The sequence below is a fragment of the Pieris napi genome, chromosome 8 (assembly GCF_905475465.1).
Source record: "Pieris napi chromosome 8, ilPieNapi1.2, whole genome shotgun sequence".
NCBI classification, from domain to species: domain Eukaryota; kingdom Metazoa; phylum Arthropoda; class Insecta; order Lepidoptera; family Pieridae; genus Pieris; species Pieris napi.
Genome location: NC_062241.1, coordinates 12,112,921 through 12,137,988, shown reverse-complemented (window position 1 = coordinate 12,137,988; position 25,068 = coordinate 12,112,921). Strand labels below are relative to the sequence as shown.

At 32.5% G+C, this 25,068-nt stretch overlaps 2 protein-coding genes across 5 annotated transcripts; one reads left to right on the top strand and one right to left on the bottom strand.

Annotated features, from left to right (window-relative positions):
* The first annotated feature begins 3,756 nt into the window (after window positions 1-3,756).
* On the top strand, window positions 3,757-11,374 carry LOC125051852. The gene is made up of 5 exons (XM_047652444.1): window positions 3,757-3,890; window positions 4,195-4,281; window positions 5,322-5,507; window positions 8,584-8,713; window positions 9,387-11,374. The coding sequence occupies exons 1-5, from the start codon at window positions 3,888-3,890 to the stop codon at window positions 9,455-9,457; spliced, it is 477 nt and encodes a 158-aa protein (XP_047508400.1). The 5' UTR covers window positions 3,757-3,887; the 3' UTR covers window positions 9,458-11,374.
* Window positions 11,375-15,517: 4,143 nt separating this feature from the next.
* Window positions 15,518-21,006, bottom strand: LOC125051851. Of its 4 annotated transcripts, none has more exons than XM_047652443.1 (6): window positions 20,799-21,006; window positions 19,208-19,301; window positions 18,079-18,231; window positions 17,518-17,683; window positions 16,908-17,019; window positions 15,518-15,995 (listed from the first exon to the last, which is right to left on the bottom strand). In XM_047652443.1, exons 2-5 carry the CDS (start codon window positions 19,286-19,288, stop codon window positions 16,934-16,936), a joined length of 486 nt encoding a protein of 161 aa, XP_047508399.1. In that variant the 5' UTR covers window positions 19,289-19,301; window positions 20,799-21,006; the 3' UTR covers window positions 15,518-15,995; window positions 16,908-16,933. The 4 variants fall into 4 exon arrangements, with proteins under 4 accessions (XP_047508399.1, XP_047508396.1, XP_047508398.1 ...); XM_047652440.1 differs by having other exon boundaries at window positions 19,208-19,292; XM_047652442.1 differs by having other exon boundaries at window positions 19,208-19,303; window positions 20,802-21,006.
* Between the last annotated feature and the right edge of the window lie 4,062 nt (window positions 21,007-25,068).

Genomic DNA, 25,068 nt, shown 5'->3' with positions numbered 1-25,068 from the left:
AATTAAATCTATAATTATAAATATTATATGCTTTACCCAATTTCCTCTCAGAAAACTATTATCACTAATAAATGTATATGTTAACGTAAAATTGTAAACACCGTTAGATTGTAATCTATCTCGCGAGATTATAAACTGTCGAAAGATTATGAACCTCAGCTTACAATTTAACGTATTATTATTCGGTAGATTGTACTACACTAACTTAGTTATCATTCAAACTTCTTTGGTCAATTACAGATTAATTTTACTTCCCAACGATTTCATATAACTACCGAATAATAATACGTTAAATTGTAAGCAGTTCGTTGAGGTTCACAATCTTTCGACAGTTTATAATCTCGCGAGATAGATTACAATCTAACGGTGTTTACAATTTTACGGTGACATATATATTGATATTAAGACGTTGAAGTAATTTTGTTGGAATTTATTTGACAACTCGAAATTTAGAAAATTCAAAAGGAATACAGGGACAATTTTTTATATGATAGTCGGTTTATAAGATCGTACAGATCGTGATATCTATTTAAAACTGTAGTTTTAATTTAATAATATGTATTTTAAACATTGTTATATAAACTTACCCCTAGATAGAGTTGTAACGCTACAATACTAAACTGATTTAAGTCCAGAATCATCTCGATAAGTGTTTACTCATTAATATATGTCTTACTAGTCCATTGAAATGTTACATATTTTGTTAGAGGACGCAATTTTATTTATGGGACATGTAGGGGGGGGGGGGTCCAAGCTTAAACCCAAGTTGTTGGGTTGGCACCCTTGTCCCCCGGCCGCCATCTTGGAAAAAGGGGTGAAAACACGTGGCTATATCTCCTAAACTATCCATCGTACAAAAATATCGCTTTGCCTACTATTATGTCTGTGTGACTTTTTATCATAAAGCCAAAATTCAAAAGTTATAAGTAAAAAGTGAACAGTCTTAGAAATTATTGTAAGAAACAATAATTCTTTTAAGTTCTGAAGTAAGGAAAAGAGTCAGTAATAAATAAGTAAAATTGTTGGAACACAGCGGCGGTCGCGCTCAAATTAGTCGTAAAGCAGTCATTTTACGATTTGGCATTCTGATAAACAATAAACTACAAGGAGGGACCTTATCAGAATGCCAAATCATAAAATGACTGCTGCACGACTGATTTGAGCGAGACCGCCGATGCAAAAACCGCTGTGTGAGTTCGAAAAGTGAGTTACAGAATCGCAAGGCTGAACGAAAATTTTCGAAAATTTGTTTAAAATAAACGAGAGATCGTAAAAGTAAAGTAAAAATGTTGTTTTGACCTGATTCTATATTAGGGTTTCTCTTCAATATGAACACTGTTGGTCATCGTGAGCATGGGTGTTGTCTCGAGGGCCTCTCTCTACGGACAGTGGGAGGTGGGAAAAAGGACCGGTTGTCACACATCCTATACACATCCTCAGTCAGAATAAGCTTGAAATTCTACATCAATAACGCAATAAAAACTATTGGTGAAGACTGATGATTTACTTACGTATTAAAAATTAAAAATAAATCAGTCGTGCTACAACCTTTTTAGGTCTGGGCCTCAGATTTCTGTATATGTTTCATGAGCATTAGTCAATGTATGCAAGTAGGTGATCAGCCTTCTGTCCCTAAAACACGCCGTCGACTTTTTGGGTCTAAGACATGTCGGTTTCCTCACGATGTTTTCCTTCTTGTGCAAATGTTAAATGCGCACATAGAAAGAAAGTCCATTGGTGCACAGCCGGGGATCGAACCTACGACCTCAGGTATGAGAGTCGCATGCTGAAGCCACTAGGCCAACACTGCTCAGTAATAATAAATATAATATATTTAATTAATTAATAAAAGTATGTACCATTGCTATCTATGCACTGAAGCTCCTCTAATTTGGTAGCAGTCTGTTGTGCAGTGTGTGGTCTAGCGTGATATGATATGATAAATGATTTATTTCTGTAAGTAGGTTTGTACAAACACTTTTACACGTCAAACATATTTTTTTTTAAACTAGATGAGATCTACGTTTCCTATCTGACTACTCTGAGAAGAAACGCCGAAACAACCTCAGAGGTCACAGTCTCTTTTAAACTCCAGCCCTGCGATTCTGTAACTCATTTTTCGAACTCACACAGCGGTTCGAAAAGTGAGTTACAGAATCGCAAGGCTGACATAACAAGATTATGTAAAGACCATGTAGATTGCAGTCTGAAATGGTCTTTTGAGGAAAGAACCACACAGATTGAGTGGACCTGTCAAGTCAGTGCACGCATTCGTCAGTAATCGTGCAGCTCAACTAAAAACTTAAGGAACTTAACGATTCGACGAACAATGCCAAAGAAAAGATTGATTTTATTTAATCGATTCCTAATTGTTTTTAACAGATATTTTTTATGTACCCACATTAATTGATATAGAAAGATGTCCAGAAACTGTATCTAAAAGAAAAAGTACTAATCATTTATATACAGGTCCATCGTGTTTAACATAATTTATATTCTTTCGTTACTATCTGTTGGAAATAGGACAGCTATTAATGATCTATATAGGTAACAGGACGATATAGGTCGGCTATAACATTAAATGTTATTTGGCGATCGATGGGAATCGTCGACAGGTTTGCGCAGGACCGGTGAATCCTCTCTTAAGGCTCAGTGCCATGGTATATTTTTAGATAGAAACATCGCTCATCTGCGATAAGGCTTATCTTTATATATATAATTCTTCTGTGAGTGTGTATGTCACTGAACTTCTCTCAAACGACTGGACCGATTTTGATGAAATTTTTTGTGTGTGTTCAGGGGATCTGGGAATGGTTTAGATTCACAAATCAGCCCGCCAGATGGCGCTGCAGTCGGTACTTTCATACTTTGCTTTACTAATTGCTTGAAATATCATGCAGGACAACGTCTGTCGGATCCACTAGTATTATATTTAAATAAATAAAAACATGTATGTGTATTTATGTAAACCCGTTAGAAGTTATACTTCTTTGGCGTAACAATAAAAATCTAATTAAAAAATTTATTATTCGCCTTATTCTACGTTTATTGAAAAAACGACACTTACAAAAGGAAAAAGGTTTTCAATACATTGAAAGTTTTATTATAACGCATTATCTAGTTAAATTAAGTTTATTTAAATATCACAAATAAAATATTTCTACATTATTAAAGAAATTGACTGGTTTTATTTTAAAATGTTGACTTTGCTAACTTGTAGTTTGTTTTTTGTGATGGTGTGCGCGCGCATCGTTAAAATTTATTCTCATAATGTTTCCCTAATGCGCCAATAGAAGTACTTCAAACATAAATCAATGGCGCTAAACCTGTTTGGAAATATAATAGGCAAGTAGGTGATCAGCCTTCTGTGCCTGACGCACGCCGTTGACTTTTTAGATCTAAGACAAGCCAGTTTCATGTTTTTCTTCACCGTTCGAGCGAATGTTAAATGCGCACATAGAAAGAAAGTCCATTGGCGCACAGCCGAGGATCGAACCTACGACCTCAGGGATGAGTCGTACGCTGAAGCCACTAAACCAACACTGCTGCTTCTATTATACATATCATATATTTTATATGGTTTCTGTCAAAAAACTATTTGCATTCAAGTACAAAAGTTGTTAGTTTAAGAACAAAATTTTGTAACCTTGGATTTAAATGTTTCATTAATAAATAATTTATATTGAATTGTTATTATTTAGTTTAAAACAATCCCGTCAAAAGAAAAGCTTCTCCTTAAATTCAATACAGAAATCGTACGATGGCTCTTCCCTAGTTCCCTTAATAAACTTGTGACGGACAAACATGTCTTCTGTAGTCTAAAGAATTAATAAATCTATTATTAAGCAAACAAATATCTTTGTGTTGTGAAGTGAACAAGTGTTAATATGGTAAGTTATACGTATCAAGAAAAGAGCGTAGGAATTCTTAAAATAGCCGGCAACGCACTCGCGAGCCCTCTGGCATTGAGTGTGTCCATGGGCGACGGTATCACTAACATCATCACTCCTTGCCCGTTTGCCCTCTGTTCTATTAAAAAAAAGCTCAGTGGCGCTACAACCTCTTTAGGTCTCAGATTTCTGAATCTGTTTCATGATCATTTTCCAATCTAATAGAAGATAGAATAAAAGATAGTTGATTTTAGTTTATACTTTATATAGTTGCCTAAGTAAAAAATATGTAATAATTTTTTAGGCGAGGATGGAGCTTCCGGTCGTAGAAAAGTTTTGTTTCATTTTCCAATTGAAAACTGGATGTATGGCTATAGGAGTTATTAGCTCGGTAAGTTTCTTATCAGCAAGGTTGTTACATTGTAAGTTCTCATTTTGTCTTTTGCTCTGTGACGGTATTTTAATATGCATAAAAATTATGTTATTGAGTTTCTTTGACGGTTAGTTAACTATTAATATTTTGCAATTGGCTTAATTTATACAACCCCTTCCGTAGTTAACTTGGCAATTGATTATTTAAACCCATAAATTATGATTTTATTACAGAATAACTATTATTTATGAGAGGGAATATTATGTGTTGAATTAAATGTTTGCTTTTATGGGGAAATTCGGTAGATGTGAATAGTAATAAAGTTTTTATTACTCAGAAAAAATATATTATAGTCGTTGGACCTCTTGTAAGCTGTAGTGTTTTTTGCGAACTGGCTATTTTGACAGTACCAAGTTTATATATCCTTGAAGCAGTTGTGACTATAAAAAAGAATGTCCAAAACATTTAAATAACCTTGCCTGTATATCCGAGGGAACCAACACGGCTGTTGATGCCGTGTTTCACCACAATGTATTAAAAAAATTGTTATGCCATGGCTATCAAACTATTTGATCACCTTCCTAGAAGTATGGTTAGGTAAGGTTAGGGGAAGGTGATACATTAGTAAAGGCAACGTACCTTTGTAGCGTGGGCGAGTATTTGGACCATAAGTTTAACAACAATTATAAATTACTTCTTATTTTTTTGTCATTATGATAATATTCTTATTATATGATAATTAATATGACATTTGCATGCCTATTTTTATTAGATTATTCGATCTAAATGTACCACTTTCTTTGCAAAAAACGATTTATTTATTTACAATTTGAAAGTTTACCTTCTACAACTTACAATTAAATTCACACTTTAGTAAAAAGAGCGTACCAATTATTAATAGGCCGGCAACTCGTAAGGCCTCGGGTGTCCATGGGCGGCGGTATTACTTAACATTAGACGAGCCTCCTGCCGGTTTGCTCACTGGTGCATGGTTTATGAAAAATAAACTTTACATACATTTTTGAACTAGAAAATATAAGATTTTGAACTTATTTCAGCTGGTAACGTTCGTCCAAGCGGTGATACTGATAACATTTGCTGTGGACATCAAAGAAGCGTCAGAATCTAAGCGGGATGAGAATGATAGTATGTCATCCGTCGTGTATACTATCGTTATTCTGCTGGTTATTCTGCTCTTCATCAAGTTTCTGCTGGATCTGCTATTCGTATATGCAGTACATAAGGTATTTATTCAGCTTCCCTTCATTAGGTTCTTTTTGTCGTTAGCGCAATGTTGGCTTACGGCCAAAACCAATACGCAATCTCAATCCAATTTTAGCTGTAATAGACTGACAATTCAACCCATTTCTAAAGAAAAGCATGCCAATATTCAATACATGGACTGAGATACCAATCTAATTATTCAACCAATCGTTCAGAGGGCGGATAAAAGATTGAAGATTGCCCTCTGTATGAAAATGAATGTTTACTCATGCCAACAACCTATCTGTCCATTTTGACAGTTGCTTCGATTGGCCAAATCAATCTCGGATTGTTATCGGTGAAACTCGTATGATTTGGGTTTGGGATTGCGACCTAACTTAATATTCATTGGGAAAATTTATTCATCTTCGTCATCTTCCTGTTCTAGTGATAGTGATTTGGAAGTTTAAATGCAATTATCCGATTGGGATAGTAATTCTGAAGCTGGAAGAAGACAACGTACTTCTGTGCGAAGACATAAGAAGACAAGAATTTATTATATCCAGACCCTGAATGACGCCGAATTCACATTTAGATTTAGATTAACAAAAGAAGCTTTGGAGACACTTTTACACAAAGTGATGTCTATCATATATGACTTCTTGCAGTTTTCATCTTTTCATCAGCTTTTGTAACTTTTTTTTAAATATTTGCTACAACCAAAAATATTTGTTACTATAGATACTACCTACTAACTCCACTTCAAAACCTCAAGACTCCAGCAGAACATCTTTATAACGAATCTCAAATACGAAGCAGAAATGTGGTGGAAAGGACATAATATGGTGTTTGGAAAAAATCGGTTCCCCAAAATCGGTTTGTCAAAAAAGGTTTTGCTTCAAGTATCTCGTGTACAAGCCGTGATAGTGGCATGTGCAGTGTTGCACAATATTGCTATTGATATGCGAGATGAACATTTTGAACTACTGCAACAAGTAGATGAACCAGCTGATGATATTGATCAAAGCGCAATTAACAACGTGGGAAATGCAAGTGTGCGAAGTAATCTTATAAGAGATTATTTTGCTTTATTACTATAATATTTTATAAATTACAACATTTTTGAGATAAATTAAATAAAAATTCAATGCTTTTATTTAAATAAAAATACAAATTTTTAATACAATACATCCTCGCTCCAGGCACAAAATCTATTATTTTTCTAATTTATTTAACAATATATTTTTTTCTATGGCCCATAATTCTCTTTTATGCTCTTTTTCTTCCTCTTCAAATGCCCATTGCTTTCTCTTATTTAGAAGCTCTTCCTTTCAATTGACTTTCAATTTCTTCGACAGACAACAATATCATGTCTTTGACTTTTTCCTCGATAGGGGGTAAGAGGAGTAGCAGCACTAGGGCCACCTCCTGTACGATATGTTTCAGCATGTATCAAGGCAGACTTTTTTCTTGTAGCCCTCTTTAAGCTTTAGCACTGCGAAAGTTTACCCCACTTGTGCTATTAAACAGCGCATCCAGCGTCTTCCAGCACTGCTCTTTCTCCTGCCAGGTGACTGAGTCACTCTTTTTATTTTCTAATATATTTTTATGGTCAGCAACAAGCGAAGTTAGAAGGTCAACTTCTTCCCGGCTGAAATTGACGCTTCTTTCACGTTTTTGCGTAGACATTTTTTTAAGTTAAAAACCAACCTCGATTCACAAAAACAACATACACAAACTACTCAGAGAAAATTTATATTTGTAATAATATGTACTAAAATACTCAATAACCTAACAAACAAAAATACCATATGAAAATGACAGCCCGTTTCGTTACAAGTAATATTAAATGACCAACAAAAAGGTTAAGGTTCTATGTTTTTCTATAGAATTTTGTAACTTTATTTGTTCGTAACAAAAAAACAAACAAAACGTTGCATAGCTATTTGCTACTTTATCCATACATTGTGAAACAGACCCTAAGTCTTACTTATTTTATTTCGTTCCAAAAACAGCAAACTTTGGTATGCTTGAACACAACATATTGCATTGAACGAAACGCGGTCGAGAGGCAAGGATCACGCAAAAGATTGCTGTCAATCTTTTGTCAAATAAACAATCGGATAGCAGAAATGTTTATTGGCATGCAGATTGGAGATCGGTCTTTAGATATGAATCAGTCCAAGATTGGTTATAATCATAGATTGAGGATACATTATTAATTTTGGCCGTTAGTGTTATCAGTTCAAATTCAATTTAAACATTCATAATTTCAAGATGGCGTCTATTGTAATATATGACATTAATGTCAATATCAAATTTTAATAATTATTATTAATAAAATATCTTTTAAGATACCTAGCAATCAGAACCGTGATAATTAAGATTTTGCCCTTGTAATTAATAATAAGATTCAAAAGATAATTAATATTTTGAAATTTAAACTGTTTATTAACATTTTAGTTTACAGTATCTGCAAGGAAATTAACTTCATTTATTTTTATTACAACAAAGTACAGCAAATAAACTATAGAGTATAATAATAAGAATAATAATGATTGCCTTCAATGCAGATACATTTACATTTCAACACATTTCCCTCTCAATCCTCTTCTATTGTCTCTGTGTGCCCTTTGTTGGCAAACTCTTCCAAATCCCGCCATTCCTCTCTGCACTGTGCCACTCTCTGCCATTAACCACCTGCTGTTTCTTTAATTTGGTCTATCCTCCTAAGTTATCTCCCTCTTTTTCGTTTGCTGTACCTTGGACACCAGTTTGGTGATTGTTTTCTCCACTTTTCTGTTCCTCTTGCTATGTGCTCCTGCCCATTTCCACTTTAGTTATTTTATTGTTATTGTATCTATTACCTTAGTTATTTTTCTTAAAACTGTATTCTTTATTTTGCCTCTTTTCTTCTTCTTTCGATCTTTCGTCTTCTTTTCATCCCTACCATACATCGTTCCATCGATCTTTGACACACCTGTAGCTTTGTATGCTGCGCTACAGAGCGCTACGCTAATATAGAGTATAGTAATAAATAAATTAATATTATTATTATTATTAGATTTCATTACTGTTATCTGGCATTTCATTGTTAAATTTAACAAATTATTTCAGGAAAAGTGTAATATAATCAAAAAGTACTACATCTTCTGGATCGTGTTCTTGGTGCTGTTCATCATAAGCTTCCTGAAGACCTTGTTCCATATGGGTGCTGGACACGTCATCACGCAACTTTTCTTTTTGGGTAACTTTATTTACATATATTTCATAGAACTGCATCCATGTGTTCATGTCGCAGCCCCATCATTACATTTATCATCGTGTTTGATGGACTAACATTTAATATAATTTTTTTATTACCTTCTACATGATGTTGCTCTATTTATGAGCGGAAGATTCTTCCAAGAATCTTTGGTCCTTTTTGTGTATTTTATAAAGTGTATTTTTTAACGTTAAAAAAGTGTCACAATTTTCGTTCCCATTCTCCTCCGAAACGGCTCGACCGATTTTTATGAATTTTTTTATGCATATTCAGTAAGTCTGAGCATCGGCTACTATCTATCTTTCAAACCCTGTTAAGGGTGGTCCTTGCCTAAATTTAATTTTTTTTAGATATAATTTTTGCTTTTATTTTTTTATGATACACAAAAATACATATAACCCTTAATTGTCACCCCTCTACGATCAACCCCTAATAATTATAGTAGATAGTTATATTCATTGAACTAAAAAAAAGATAGATAGATCCTAGATATAATTAATATACATGGCACGACGTTTGCCGGGTCAGCTAGTTAACTATGACATAAACTTAATGTTATTTTATAGGTTTTTAAATACTTTATATGAGCTTTAGCGAGCCTTTGATTCGAATTTAAACAAAATATGCAATTATAATATTATCGAATTAATTTCAGCCGTAAATTTGTACTTCCTCGTAATTATTCGGAGTTACTGTCTGTCTATCAACGAGGATGGCGGTCATTAAATTATCATACAAGAAATATGAAGAAAGAGGTTTTTTTCAGGTATTTTATTACATACTTAAAAAATTGTTTACACACCAATACATATAATGTAATACAGCAAAATGAGGTTACAATTTTTTAAAGGAAATTTTACATTAGACCTTATAGTATAGTACATATATCCTTATTTTATGCGTTTTACCTTTGATGTGGTGTGGCAAATAAAATTTGTATGAAAAATTATATCGAAATATTGGATGAAAATTTATACAGAAATGAATAAGTGAATATTATTTACAATATTATATGAACCTTATTTAGGATATTTTAGTAGTTTAAGTTAGAATTAAACATATCATTTTAAATACTGTCAACTATAGCTTTTATCACGTGAAATTTATCAACTTAAGTTCTTTTAACTTTCTCTAATTAATCGATAAATTTGATAACTATATATCAATATCTCATCTTTTTAATATGTAGATTTTCCTAGATTGTGATATTGTGTTGTGTAATCCAAGTTCCTAATCACACATTCGAACGACTTGTAATATCTTCGCTAAAAAATGAAACTCTTCTATAATTTGCAAGAACCACAATTACATTGACATATTTTAAACGAACAATTGAACATTTATAAATTATATATAACAGATAATGTTCATGCGAATTTCTCGAAACATGATTAATTAATCAGACTTCATGTTATGTAGGTATAATAGTGTTATCGATTGATATCATTAATCCACCATTGAGCGACATATAATCATTTTGATATATTATTGTATTGACTCCGACTTCTATGCCGTGAATTGTCTTACGAGCTGCCTTGCGATTCTGTAACTCACTTTTCGAACTCACACAGCGGTTTTCGCATCGGCGGTCGCTCTCAAATCAGTCGTGAAGCAGTCATTTTATGATTTGGCATTCTGATAAGATGGGAGCTTGTAGTTTATTGTATATCGCAAGGCTGATTCAAAATTATTGAACCTAATTATCTAATCGTTATTATAATGCTGTTGTCTTTGGACTTCTGCTAAATGGGCAGGGGCAGTACCACTGTCTGTCAGAAAACTGGCGTGAAGTGATGCAATAGGTTCGTCTTATTTAAGTCGCGTTTCGAGCGGTGAGAGATTCCCGGAGCCCATCACAAGTTACCAGGCAACGCGGCAGGTATATCTTAACATCAGGTGAATGGTGGTGGTGCCTTTAGGCAAACGGGCGGAAGGCACTATTATATAAAATAAAATAGACATTACATAGACAAACTTTATAACGAATCCAATTGTATCAAAATAATCTATAAATTGCAACAGGGTCTCATCTGTCTTATTCATTACTTTGTCAAAGTAATGAAAGAACAAAGTCCAAATTCCAAAATATTGAATAGCTTTTTGAATCGTTCTTTTTGGATAAGGGTTGTTTATTTATAACATTTTATTCCAATATATCATTAGTATTAGAGGCCTTTATTTTTAACACTTGATTTACATATCCATACAAATATTTACTAACATATCAGAACGACAAAATTTAAAAAATTAACTTGAGCTTCAAATGTATAACCATCGAAGATTTCGAAAATGATTTAATTTTTAATATGTAATCGAAGTAATTAGAAGTAAATGTATAGAAAACTTTGATAATTAGTATTTGCATAGATGGGTCCACGATTGTTATGAAAGAGCACAGGGAATTCATTAAAAAAAAAATATCGCCGAAACATAACTAATTTGAGTAAATTAATGTGGCTAAATAAACCTATAAAGTCTATAGATGTTGTTAAGGCACGATTCCACCAGTGCAGTGTGCTGAACTGTGCGGCACAGTATTGCACAGTGTACGGCACAAATGTTTGTTTTGGTCGACTTACTCAAGCGAACAACACATTGTGCGCGTACAACTGTGCGCTTGTGTGCGCGCACACGGTGCAAGTAGTGGACGGGCACACACAGTCTAGCTTCCGCTACCAAAGTGAACACATTTTATTGTGCGTGCCAAGTTAATTTTTGAATGATCAAGAATATATTACGAAGCACAATGAACCTTTTCCTGTCCGTCCATATTAGCAATTGTCGGCAGAAAATCTTCTCAGTGAACAAGTGTGCAACATTTGTTACACACAGCATTGCCGGTGGAGAGAAGCCAAACGAGATACGCGCATAGTACGTGTTCGCTATAGTTTTGCAGAAAATATTTGTAAACAAATTTGCTGCACGCTATTTTGGTGGAATCTTACCTTTAGAGATCAAAGTAATGAAACAATATTTCGCCCCGTGGCCTGTTGACCATTATACCTATATTATGTAAGACACAAAAATAATAAAAAAGTATGTTTGTAACAAAATGTCATAAAACATTGAAAATACGTTTTCGTGGACTCAGCTTCAGCTCGTGCCATAATTGTTGTGTAGGACATAACGACAATAAATTTGCTTTAATTAGTCCATAGTAAGAGAAGCGAATGTACCTTTAAGCAATTTTAGGTTTAAACCATTACTTTTATCCTCACTTTATTTCCAGAAGTAGTATGAATTGTGTTGAAAAACCTTTAAGTTTTCATACAAATTAACTATCTGGTTAAAACGAAATATTTTACATACATAATTATGAATTGGTCCAATCCTATATTATTTTATTGTAAGTCTTTCTTTATAGAATTTTTTTTATTTAATTTTAAGTTATAAGACCAAATATTAAGTGAAATATATTCGCTTCTCGTTAAAGTATATCCGTCATCGTTAAAAATATGTGTCGATGTTTGTATATCCTATTTCCCTTTTCTATAAATGTACCTATCTTTCATATACTTGTTAGAAGTGATTTACAATATCGCAAAGGTCCATTCAAATAGGTTTTAATAAGTGCGTATTATTTAGACCAGTGTTTCCTTACGTGGGGCCCACGCCCCACAGGGGGGCAATTCTACTGTTAAGGGGGGCTATTCAAAAATTTATTAAAAATTTTGGAATTTAATTTCACTTTTTATTGTATGTTTTGAAAATTTACTTACTGTTGTTGTTAACAATTTCCTAGAAACTTCTTCCTAAAGGCTAAAAACCCATTATTTAAGTTTCTTAAGTGAAAATTTCAATTATTTATCTAAAAATAATGTATGTTTAATGGGGGTTGGGAATCACTGATTAAGACTGTAGTCAATGACAATAAAACACACATACATTTATTACTTGTGGACCTTTCAAATCGTATTTACAATATTCTTAATTAATAATTAAAAATATACAAATAATAATAATTACAACTATTTTTATATTTTAATTAAGTACAACTTAAACTTAAAAACCTGCAAAAATTTCCCTACATAGATGAATATTTTATAAAAATCTATAAACGGACAATCACGAAACGAAACAAGAAATAAAGATTATTTTAAAACACGTATGAAGTTTTCGGTGGATCAGTCGGGGTACTTCTGTATAAATCTATATAAATTGGTGTGACCTATTTGTATGGATCTTATAAATATTTCTACGTGAGCATAACTATCGATCAATTAATGTTGTCCTGTTTATTTACAAATTGTATATTTAGTATTTAGATGTATTGATGTTTGTGAATGTTGTACAATGCTTTGTTATATACGTATAATAAACGGGTTAAAATAACGTGTTTTATTAATATTTCTACCCTGATCACCTGTTTATATATTCATAAACCCCGCGTCGGGTTGTCTCTCTGCCTAAAATATGATGGCTGGCCTCCTGCTGATAGAGGACAAATATTTGTTTTTAATTTATTTTATTATTATTTACTACTTAGAAGTACTAATTACAAGGACTTAAAGTATATTTGAAACCGGTATAAAAAGTTAATATGTAATTGTTTTTCTAACAAATTATTTATTTTGTTTGTAAATAACGGTCAGAGCATAAAGCTATTTATTTAAGGACATTTTTAACTAAAGTAGACTTCTGTCTCTATCTGTCAAATTGTGTTATCCTGTTAAGTTAGAATAAAGAATATAGGATCTATTTTAGTGCGATAAATTTCATTAATACGTTTCTCGATTTTGAGAATTACAAAAGAAACGTTACAAATCTGTGTATAAAATAATAGTCGAAGGTAATTAAAAATATGAAATTCTTGATTATTTTATTTGCTTGTTTGATATAAAATTACAAATCTAAACTTTTGAGGTACTCTAAGAATCACCATACTTTTATACATATAACTTTAAAATCTCAAATGTTTGTACAACATATTATTTATTGTTGAACTGTGTTATCTTGAGATGTGTTTACTAAGAGCCGACTCGTCAGATCTTTGGTATTTTCTTCATTTTTGTACTGGGGCCGTTCAAGTATAACGTAAGTACTATAGGGGGAAACTTTAATTTTCTTATTCGGTGAGTACGTCAATAGTAGTTATTTACTTTTTACTTGTACTATGTATTATTTTTGAGAGCCATCCATACTTTTGCTGACAAGAGGAAGGGGGGGGGGGATAAATTGCAGTAAATCTGCTTACGTAATACTTGATCTGCCCCAGGGATCAGAGTCCTGGTCAATTCGTGCAGCGGACCGTAAAATATAGAGGAATTCGCGATGTGGTGTTGGAGGAGAATGTTGCGAATACCATGATACTAACTTAGGGGTTCTTTATGCGACTGCAAAAAGAACTCCTAATCACCACAAGACTGTCATTTACAAACGGGTGCTTCGCTACTTTCTCCATCTTCCATAAGAGAACCAAATAGTCTCGATAAATTGGTTGGTTGGGGTAATGGCAGGGGAAGTCGGGGTCGATCATCTACCCGTTGGTCTGACCAGCTAATGACAATCATGGGTTTCAACATCCCTAATGCACTGAGACAAGCTGAGGATAGAGTGGTGTTGAAGCAGCTTGTTGATGTTTCGCTTAGGGCTTTTCAAGATAAGTACCTTCCCTTCAGTAATGAAGTTTGCGAAGAAGAAGTATTATCTTGGCTCTGTTTTATCACATCTATTAAAGCTGGCATTGAAACATCATATTACTAAGGGTGCTTCGTACATAGATTAAATTACAAAATATTTTACATACAAATTTCCCTTGCTAATAGAGGTGAAACGGTTTTCTTATTTAATTATTAATTTTAATTACAATATGTAACTGATTTGAAATGTTATGAGGAGCAATTTAATGGTTGCAGGTGCTTACAAATATTTATCAGAAATGCGATTTAAAAGAGTGACAGCGAGTATTGCCAGTTCTTCTCGTTCTATGCCCTTGATTTGATAACAGGCAGTAAATGTTTGTGATACCACCCATGGACACTCTCAATGCCAGATCGCTCGCAAGTTTCCGCTAAAAAAAAACACGTTTGTCGCTACTCTTCGACAACACTCGCCTTAAAGCCTCAAATAGCATCCGGATATTCGGCGTTGACATATCGAATGACGTTCAGTTTCGCGGTCATTTGGAAAGAAAGGCTAAGTTAGCCTCAAAGAAGGTAGGTGGGCTCAGGAAGGTGAGACGGTACTTCAACCCGGGCCACCGCTTGCACCTCTATAAAGTGCAAATTCGACCCCACATGGTAAGCTGTTCTCACCTCTGAGCGGGAACTTCCTAGTACCAGCTCTTCCTGCTTGACCGTATTCAATAGAGAGCGATTCAAATCGTCGACGACCAGTCACTTTCTGAGCGGCTTGATCCCTTGGCGTTGCGCAGAGATGTGGGATCTCTCAGCATCAACTACCGCATTTAACACGGAGTATTAAGAGGAGTTTTTCGGACTAATACCTGTAGCTAAGTTTCTTTAATTTTATTAATAAATTATATATTGATTTGATTGCATTTGATTTGAGAAAAATGCAAACCTAATAGTTGCTTCATGTATTTTAAATTACAAATACTTATACTAACATACTAGTATTTTTTAAAATATTTGTACTGTACACACATGTTCCATAGGCGCTAAGTGTAAAGGTGAGATTTCATAGTATTCCATTACGCATAATAACACATAGGATAGATTCCCAGTGGAACAATATTTGTTTCAGGTTCATCAGAATGGTCTCCTACCCCACGGGGCATCCTTAGGACTGGATTAATTACTTAAATAATAATCAATATGTATATTGACTAGTTTACGTTATATTTAGTTTTGGCTTAGTTAAAATATCACACATGACATAAGCGATGTACACTTAACCACAAAGCAATTTAATTATACTGTTTTGTTAATCCTCTAGCTGGCCGTTTCATCATAGTGTATATAAAATTTGATTAAAAGTGATGAGTGAGTACTTAAATAAAACAGTGTAAAATTTTATCGATTCAATTTTTAGAACCTCTTAATTTGATATAATACAAATCTCGGCACGTATTTTAGCACGTACACGCAAATAATTTAATTACAAAAGTCAATAAAAATGCCTATTATATTTGCAAACTCACGTACAGAGAACTATATCTTGTACTATACAAATATATTTTAGCGCCATCTCGTAGCAGTAGTCTGCAGTTTCTTTACGTAGCTTCTAGGCCATTGACCTCACCAGTAGACCCTCTACCATATTGTTCCTGGTAGCGTGAATCTTATTGGAACGTTGCAGTTTCCTAATTAAACAAATACATAACTGTTTAACTTATTTGTTACTGTTGTATACATTTAAATTAGTTATTGCACATAATACAATTTACAAGATTAAAAATAAATACATAGTGCGATCTCGCATAGACAACCCTTTTGGAACTGTAAAAATTATTTTGAACAAGAACGATTTTTTTGCGAATCGAAAATAGTGTGTTCTTCATCCAACTAGACAAGTATTAATCAAACCGCCACAAGTAAGTTTATACTTTCTAATAAACAAAAACGAAAATGCGTGCGTACAAAGTAGGTACACGTGTCAGAAGTGAAACTTCTTTGGCAAACTAATTTTTAACTCTTATACAAATCTAAAACTTTAGATTTCCGAGACTTAGAGTGAGGGAAAAAGGAAGATATGTTAGGAATTTCATTGTCATTAAAATATTAAAGATGTCGCAAATTAATACAAATAATAAATTTAATTTTTTTAATTTGTTTCTTCAATTATAAAAGAAACGTGGCATTTTAATTTACAATTCGTCATTTGAGATTTCAATAAATTATTTTGCACAAAATATAAAATACTAATATTTCATAAATTCTCTTTACGAAATTTTAATTTTGAAAATAGAATTTCTAAAAGGTAATTCACCATTCTCACCCTCACGAACTGTACTTTCTAGATACTACGAGTAGTATACATTGTTTTATTAAATCATTTCAATATATAATAAAGTAAGCCAGCATGACTTGAAATTATTTATACTAAATTTTTATTTACTGGCAATACTAATATCCATAACGGCGACGCTCTTTCCGGCCAAAAAAAGTATGTGGCACTGTACCTTATTTTGAAAGACTAGATTAAACTTTTTAGACGCTTTATTAGAAGAAAAAATAAACATTTTATAATTAAATCATATAATAAATATACTTACGACAAGAATAAATGCAAACAGCCAGTTTACATAGGCAAGCCAGTTTCACTGTATGAAAACTTCATTTTTAAATAAAGACTGTTCACTATTATCAAATAGTACATTGAGTAAGCTGAAAATAATAATAATTTTATTAATACAACCTAAGAAGATCAGGAAATCTTCTTAAATTATTAAAAAGCGTTCCCTTTTCTCGGAATATCTTTTCTTAAATAGTAATACAATTAAAATTTATTCCTACAAAATCATGAACATAATTCGCTGCTTCGGATAGATCACAAGTAAGAGGCTAATTAAATAATAAGCCTTTTTAGGCTAAGGGAAGCGCGACCTCCATTATGATATCAGCAATCTTGGAATTACGTACGAGAATGATATTGAAAGAGGAAACGATTTTAAATGACCCGCTGGGCCATAGCCCAGCGGGTCAGTTGCATACCATGTAATTTTTTTTCCTATAAATTGAATATGAATCACAATAATTAAAGGTAATAATTAAATAACATTATGGTGACAAATTTTGGGACAATACTAGTAAATAGAAAACTAAGATAATGTTGTATAATGTTACAATATTACCGTGTGTAAACTATATAATAAAACGACTTACCAGCTCCACATAGCCAGGCAATTACAATAAGGACAATATTCACTGAGGATTGTTTATAGGGTTTGAACTCTGGACTATATATACAAGTTACTGTCACCACAAGGAAGATACAGAGTATGAACATGGAGTTGCACATTAGAGAGTGTTGGAGATAGTTCGGTCGCCTCTGAAATCCAAAATTATTTATATTAAGAAAATGGTCTCTGATTGTTCAAAGAACTATTTATTTTGGGACATAATTGACCATGATATCATTTGATTTTAATAAATATCTAAAAAGTAATCGGAGTTTTAAAATAACTATATTTTATTTTATATTAATATTTTGCGAATTGCCTTAAGAAACGCTCAGTTGTGGAACGAGTAATAATGGTCATTTTGAGAATCAAAACACCGTGTTAATTATGATAATATCTAATGTATAAAATTCTCGTGTCGCGGTGTTTGTGGTTAACTTTCACCCCTCTACGATCAACCCCTTATTTTTTTATTATAAATGATATACATGGCAAAACGACGTTTGCCCGGTCAGCTAGTAATATATAATAAGTTAGCATTTACCCTTGCAATACCGATTAGAACAAACAAGTTACTGATGAGGGAAAGCGATGAAAACATGATCATTGTCATGGATATAAGATTATCTTCTTTTTCTCTTTCCATATGCTGTGGGAGGTTCCAGCATCCCGCTATTATGTACAATATACAGCTCACCTGCAATGCACAAAACAGAAATTAAAACGAAAATTATTTGAAAATTAATTAAGTTTTGCAAGAATTCTTAAATAATAATTCTTAAATTCTTAACACATTATAAAAGTCAAAATTCAAATTCATATAGCAAATGCTTCTAATTTTACATTTACTGCCAGTTCTTAAATCAAGGGCGTAGAACGGAAGAGAAGAACTGGCAATAAACTCTCCACCACTTTTTTTTTTATAGAACAGGGGGCAAACGGGCAGGAGGCTCATCTGATGTTAAGTGATACCGCCCATGGACACTCTCCATGCCAGAGGGCTCGCGAGTGCGTTGCCGGCCTTTTAAGAATTGGTACGCCAAGTTCTTTGTTTTACACAACGTTTGTAAGGAGCTGCATCCATTACACCATGTTCCACATGACATCTTATTTAATAATAATAAAAAAATTAAAAACAAATATTTGTCCTCTATCAGCAGGAGGTATGATGAAATAGGAGCACGCACTTATATTCTTGTGGGAACAACAATTATTATAATGGACGCTTAGAAAAACCGTCTCTGTATATTTTTATTAGCCTTAATCATAAATTGGAAAGTAAATGTAATTGATAATATGCTTAAAAGACAATTAACTTTGATATATATGGGGAAGAAAAATAATGTTTTTGTACAAATCATTTCTGGTAGTAGGTAGATGATATACTCGTAGTAGATGCTTCACTCCAATCTGTTTACACGTCCCGTTCGATGCCAGTGTTTGGAATATATTTACGTATAAAAAATTATCAATTAGTGCAGAAAAGTTTTGGTTCTTTTAGGGCTTATTCAGGGATTTATTGGAAGACACATTTAGCATAGATAATTATATTTATTGAGCAGTGTTAGCTGGTGGCTTCAGCGTGCGATTCTCATCCCTGAACAAACCCAGGTTGTGAACCTATGGACTTTCATTGTTGGATGTATTATTGAATATATAAGAGATGTACTTACACTAGAAATTATAGCTAGTAGAAGGCATCCCCTTTCTAACGAGATACACCCGCAACAACGGCGTAGCATCGGCAGTGACATGTTTCTGGAAAAACTATTTAATATTGAATAATCATTACAGAATGTCAAATATGCTACTAGCGGAACCGACAGACGTCCTGTACACAAATCTTACATACAAAAAAAAAACTAGTAATGTAAATCATTCTCGACTCCACTTGAACACACAAAACATTTCATCAAAATGTGTCCAGCCGTTTTGGAGTTTAATTACGAACACATGCGCCGAAGATTTATATATTACCAGCTGTTTATTTGCTGTATAGATAAATAGCCTAGACCTATTGTTTCGAGGTCCTTGACAACTCCATCCTAGCAACGCAGCCTCGGTCTACCGGGTGCTTCACGACTGATTTCAGAGCGACCGCCGATGCGAAAACCGCTGTGTGAGTTCGAAAAGTGAGTTACAGAATCGCAGGGCTGTACTTTAAACGCGGTAGACCAAGGCTGCGTTGCTGGGATGGAGTTTCAAGGACCTCGAAACAATAGGTGTTCGAAGTTGAACACCTATTGCATTGAAGCACTGGATTACGATTGCGATGTACTTGAGGAGCCCCACAAGGGGCTGTATAGCCATTGATGATGATGATGTATTACTAGTTACTATAATTTCTAATGTAAGTGGATGGTCAAATATTCTTGATTAGAAATAAAAGTATTGTAGATAAATTAAAACACCTATATATGAATTAAGATTTCATTCTATTAAATGTACCAGTTACAATGATTTTAGGATTTATGTACATTCAAAACCAATTTTAACTGATAATGGTATTAAAATCTCTTTTAAGGGGCTGATTTTTTTTCGAAATCAAGGTTTTGACTAAGGCTCTTTTGTCCTTTACTGTAAACTATGAGTTTATGCTATGATGAAAAGAGACAGATGAGTAATTCAGTTCAAACGATTATACTGATTTTGTTTTTATGAATAAGTATATAGGATAATAAATCACGTAAATATATATCAACTCTATTTATCATATCTTCAAAAAATATTGGGAATTTAACGTAGATATGATTAAACTTATTTTTAATGAAACCTTCTAGTTCACACACAAGTATTTGCGAACAAAAATTCACCTTTTGATATCCATTTATAAGAAGCTTTTTCCATTAGTAAAAGTTTTCTAGGCCAAACGTGTTTAATATTAGAAATATGAATCATATTTGTGGCGCCGCTGAGTTTTTATGAGCATTTTTATCATGAAAATAAAAAGATAGTTACAATTTTTGGTCTGAAAGTAATATTACCATAAATAAAAATGAAGCGAACATATGTTATATATATTCCTTGAACTCTAATGAAGGTTTTTATAGAGAGAAAATATATAAAAAATTAAATATACTTAAGTTTTTATTCCAGAAAAGCGAACCAGCTAGCTAAGTTGTGTATAAATTTGATCGTTCCTACAACTAATTTGAGTTTTATAGTCAAATGTTTGTTCAGCTGCCAAAAAAAGTGTTTTTCATACACGCATACTACTAAATAGGTATTAACGCTCAGGTACATTTTTTTTCTTATTTTGATTACCTTTATAAAGAAGTCCGTTTTACGGTTATAACAATATATATTACACTTTTTTCACATCTCGGAAACAGCCATCAACACGATATAAAAATCACTAAACCTATTTAAATCACAAATTTTTTCTTCGTATCACCGCTGTATCATCGTGAAACTCCGAAAATAAACTACGGCAGTCTGATGGCGAATCAACTGGCGACTGTGCGGCCGTGGCCTTGTCTGAGTCATTTAATAAATCGACTATTTGATTGCGGCTAAATAGTGTAGGATTATTTCCTGTAATTATTATGGAGAGGATTATTTTGAATTGTCATATATAGTATTCATTAAATCTAATCATGAGGTACCGTAAGTAGACAAAGCTTGCGACGTTAGTTGACGTCATAGTTAAATTAATTGGAACTTTCCAATGTCTTTTCAGTAAAACATCGTGAGAAAACTGCCATGAAAAAAAAAAAAATATGTTTATTATGGAACATAAGATACAGGTATCACTTATTCCACGTCATTAAATTTGAATTTGTAGGCATCCCTACTCATAGGCAGAGAAGAGGGTGTAAGCCGAGAGAAAAAGCCGGCGTAAAAAACTCTCGGTACTCTTTTAAAATAGCAAATCATCAAACAAAACTTTTTTACAACAAATATCGCAAATTAATTATAAGTAGCCTCCCATGTCTTCGGTCCATCGACATATTGTGTCCGGTACAGGCCTATTACCTCCTTGATTATAAATTAAAATATTCACAGAACAGTGTCATCCATCGAATGACAATAAAGCATCGTGAGAAAACTGCCATGTCATCGATACATCGACATGTGTCCGGTACAGGCCTATTACCTCCTTGCCTATAATTTATAAATAAGAATATTCACAGAAAAGTCTCATTCATCGAATGGCAATAAAAATTCGTGAGAAACTAAGAACTCGCATGTCTTCTTGCCTGTAAAATAAAATGTATCACAGAACAAATACAGTTAGATCCATGGAGAGGATAAGCGCCATTTATGTATTTTTAAAGTTTCAAGATTTAGATCAATGTTTCCCAACCTTTTCTGTGACATGCCGAACCTCAGCCTTTCTAAAACTTAAATGATAGGAGTTTTAAGAAGTTTAACTTAAATAAAAGGAAATTTTTAACAAAATACAAGTAGATTTTAAATCATATAATAAAAAACTGAAACTCCAAATAATTTAAAAAAAAATTATGTTTCATTATTATTATTTTTTCATATTTTTATTATTCTTCTTTTTAACTTCTCGCTAAGAAAATTTAATTTTTTAACAGATGTTGACGTTTTGAGGTTCTAGGAAGCCTCCCCGAATGTTTCCGCGGTGATGTCCGTATGTATAAATTTTCATAAAAGTAAAACAGCAATAAAAAAATGAAGGAACGTTGGAATTCAAAAAATAAATAGCCATAAACCATGTAGGAAAAATGTGGTTTAGGCGTGAAAGAGATTTTTCTTATATACATATAAAAGATATGTTTATCGCATAACTCACCTTCAAATTTATAAACACAACATATGTTTTTAGATTGAATCGCCACATTCTTAGTTTTTGTGATGTCTCCGTTTTTTGCTGTAATTAACTATAATGTCCAACAAAACCAGAAAATAATAGTTTCCTCAAAAATCTATGTTAATCTTTAAATAATTGATTGCTTACATTCGTTCATCACCATTGTAGTTACAAATCACTGCCATCCATCATTATTATTAATCTTAACAATTGACAAAGTAATATATTGACGTAAGGAATATATTACTTTGTCAATATATAATATTATTTATTACTAGCTGATCCAGCAAACGTCGTTTTGCCATATATGTATATTATTTCTAGGAAACATTTTTTAGTTCAATAAAAATAACTATTAAGGGTTGTATGTATTTTTGAATGCTGTATCATAAAAAAATAAAAACAAAAGTCAAAAGTTGTCTAAAAAATAATAAAATGTTTTGGGGTTATCTTATCCCTTAGGGGTTTGAAAGATAGATAGTAGCCGATTTTCAGACTTACTGAATATGCATAAAAAAATTCAAAAGAATCGGTCGAGCCGTTTAGGAGGAGTATGGGTGCTATGAATTTTATATATTAGATATTAATTCCTAGATAATTTTAATCTTATTAATGTTTATTAATCTGTGTAGTTTAAGAAAATTGTAAATACTGTATATTTGATTGTTATGATTATTATATTAATTAGTTTAGAAAAAAAATGGAAGGATTTTCTATAATTAAATTAATAACAAAAAACACACTAATAATAAAGATATCTTTCAGGCAAATCGTGATAAAAGAGAACTAAGAGTAACAGACAAGTACAAACGAAGAAACCAAAGTGATCTCTTAGAAATAAAAAAATTTAAATATTCAAAAAATGCAGACCTTCACATGAAACCTTCACTACTTAACATAGCTTTTTTTAATTTACTTCGATACTCTAATTAATATGTCAAGTGCGTTGCCTCAAAATTCTGCCAGGCGCAATTTACTTATACCATTATGATATGCTCACGTTTGGGGTTGACACACTAATTTCATTTATCAATCAAAAAAGGGTAATAAATATACCTAGTACCTGAAGGGCCAGACTCTGATTTAGATGTGGTTAGTATCACTGTATTTGATGGGGCACCAATCATATTTTAATCCCTATTTTTGCTTTCATACAAAAGTCGATTATATATCTGCCATTTTTATCTTTAAAAAACCCTAAGTAGAATTCTGAAATAAACTGTATTTGCCTTAAAAAGAAAAGGGTAGATTAATGTAGATGTAATGTGATGGAAACCTTCATTTTCTTAGAACGCCAAGTACTACCAGAGCCTTCGACAGAATACTAGTATATCAAACATGAACCGAAACTAACGTACGTGGGTAACACTGAAAATGTTTAAAACAGGCCAGTTAGAAACATTGCTAATGAAAACTTTTTTGAATTTCAATTTTAGAACTCTTTCTAATAGTACGGGAGGTAGCAACGTTTGAAAAAAAAGAATTTTAGGTCAGCTGATTTTGTGATATGCCTTCCTTCTTGCACTTCCGGTTAGAGTCTGGGCAATCTGGCTGGCGGTAGTGGTTGCGTTCATTAGTGCGCATCCTATCTGTCCAGGTAAAAATCCTGGATTTTAAAAGCATTTTAAGAAGCGTAATTTTTAATTTTTCGTTTTTAAATACGTCTACCTGACATACTTTTTTTATTGCCAGACATTTTTCACGTTGCTAACTATGTGCCAGACGCGATTTTAAGTTTTATTTTTATGAAAATTTCAAAGCATTTTAGAATGTCTGTAATTTTAATATTATGTTATTTAAATATAAGGAAAACTGAAAATGAATTTGCCAGACATTAATTCGGTTGTTAAGTCTTGAATTAAAATGATAAAGTTTTGCAGTATGATGAAGCATTGCACTTTAAGAAGCGTAATTTTTGATTTTTCCTTTTTAAATACGTCTACCTGACATACTTTTTTTATTGCCAGACATTTTTCACGTTGCTAACTATGTGCCAGACGCGATTTTAAGTTTTATTTTTATGAAAATTTCAAAGCATTTTAGAATGTCTGTAATTTTAATATTATGTTATTTAAATATAAGAAAAACTGAAAATGAATTTGCCAGACATTAATTCGGTTGTTAAGTCTTGAATTAAAATGATAAAGTATTGCAGTATGATGAAGCATTGCATTTTAAGAAGCGTAATTTTTGATTTTTCCTTTTTAAATACGTCTACCTGACATACTTTTTTTATTGCCAGACATTTTTCACGTTGCTAACTATGTGCCAGACGCGATTTTAAGTTTTATTTTTATGAAGATTTCAAAGCATTTTAGAATGTCTGTAATTTTAATATTATGTTATTTAAATATAAGGAAAACTGAAAATGAATTTGCCAGACATTAATTCGGTTGTTAAGTCTTGAATTAAAATGATAAAGTTTTGCAGTATGATGAAGCATTGCATTTTAAGAAGCGTAATTTTTGATTTTTCCTTTTTAAATACGTCTACCTGACATACTTTTTTTATTGCCAGACATTTTTCACGTTGCTAACTATGTGCCAGACGCGATTTTAAGTTTTATTTTTATGAAAATTTCAAAGCATTTTAGAATGTCTGTAATTTTAATATTATGTTATTTATATATAAGAAAAACTGAAAATGAATTTGCCAGACATTAATTCGGTTGTTAAGTCTTGAATTAAAATGGTAAAGTATTGCAGTATGATGAAGCATTGCATTTTAAGAAGCGTAATTTTTGATTTTTCCTTT

What these genes read in the sequence shown, in the direction of transcription:
- LOC125051852 (XM_047652444.1), top strand. An exon ending in CTATAGGAGTTATTAGCTCG is followed by an intron (nt 4,282 to 5,321) that starts GTAAGTTTCTTA and finishes AACTTATTTCAG; the next exon opens with CTGGTAACGTTCGTCCAAGC. An exon ending in CACGCAACTTTTCTTTTTGG is followed by an intron (nt 8,714 to 9,386) that starts GTAACTTTATTT and finishes AATTAATTTCAG; the next exon opens with CCGTAAATTTGTACTTCCTC.
- LOC125051851 (XM_047652443.1), bottom strand. Translation starts at nt 19,288, where the DNA reads ATGTCACTGCCGATGCTACGCCGTTGTTGCGGGTGTATCTCGTTAGAA. An exon ending in TACTAGCTATAATTTCTAGT is followed by an intron (nt 18,232 to 19,207) that starts GTAAGTACATCT and finishes TGTGCATTGCAG; the next exon opens with GTGAGCTGTATATTGTACAT. An exon ending in TGCCTGGCTATGTGGAGCTG is followed by an intron (nt 17,020 to 17,517) that starts GTAAGTCGTTTT and finishes TATTATTTTCAG; the next exon opens with CTTACTCAATGTACTATTTG.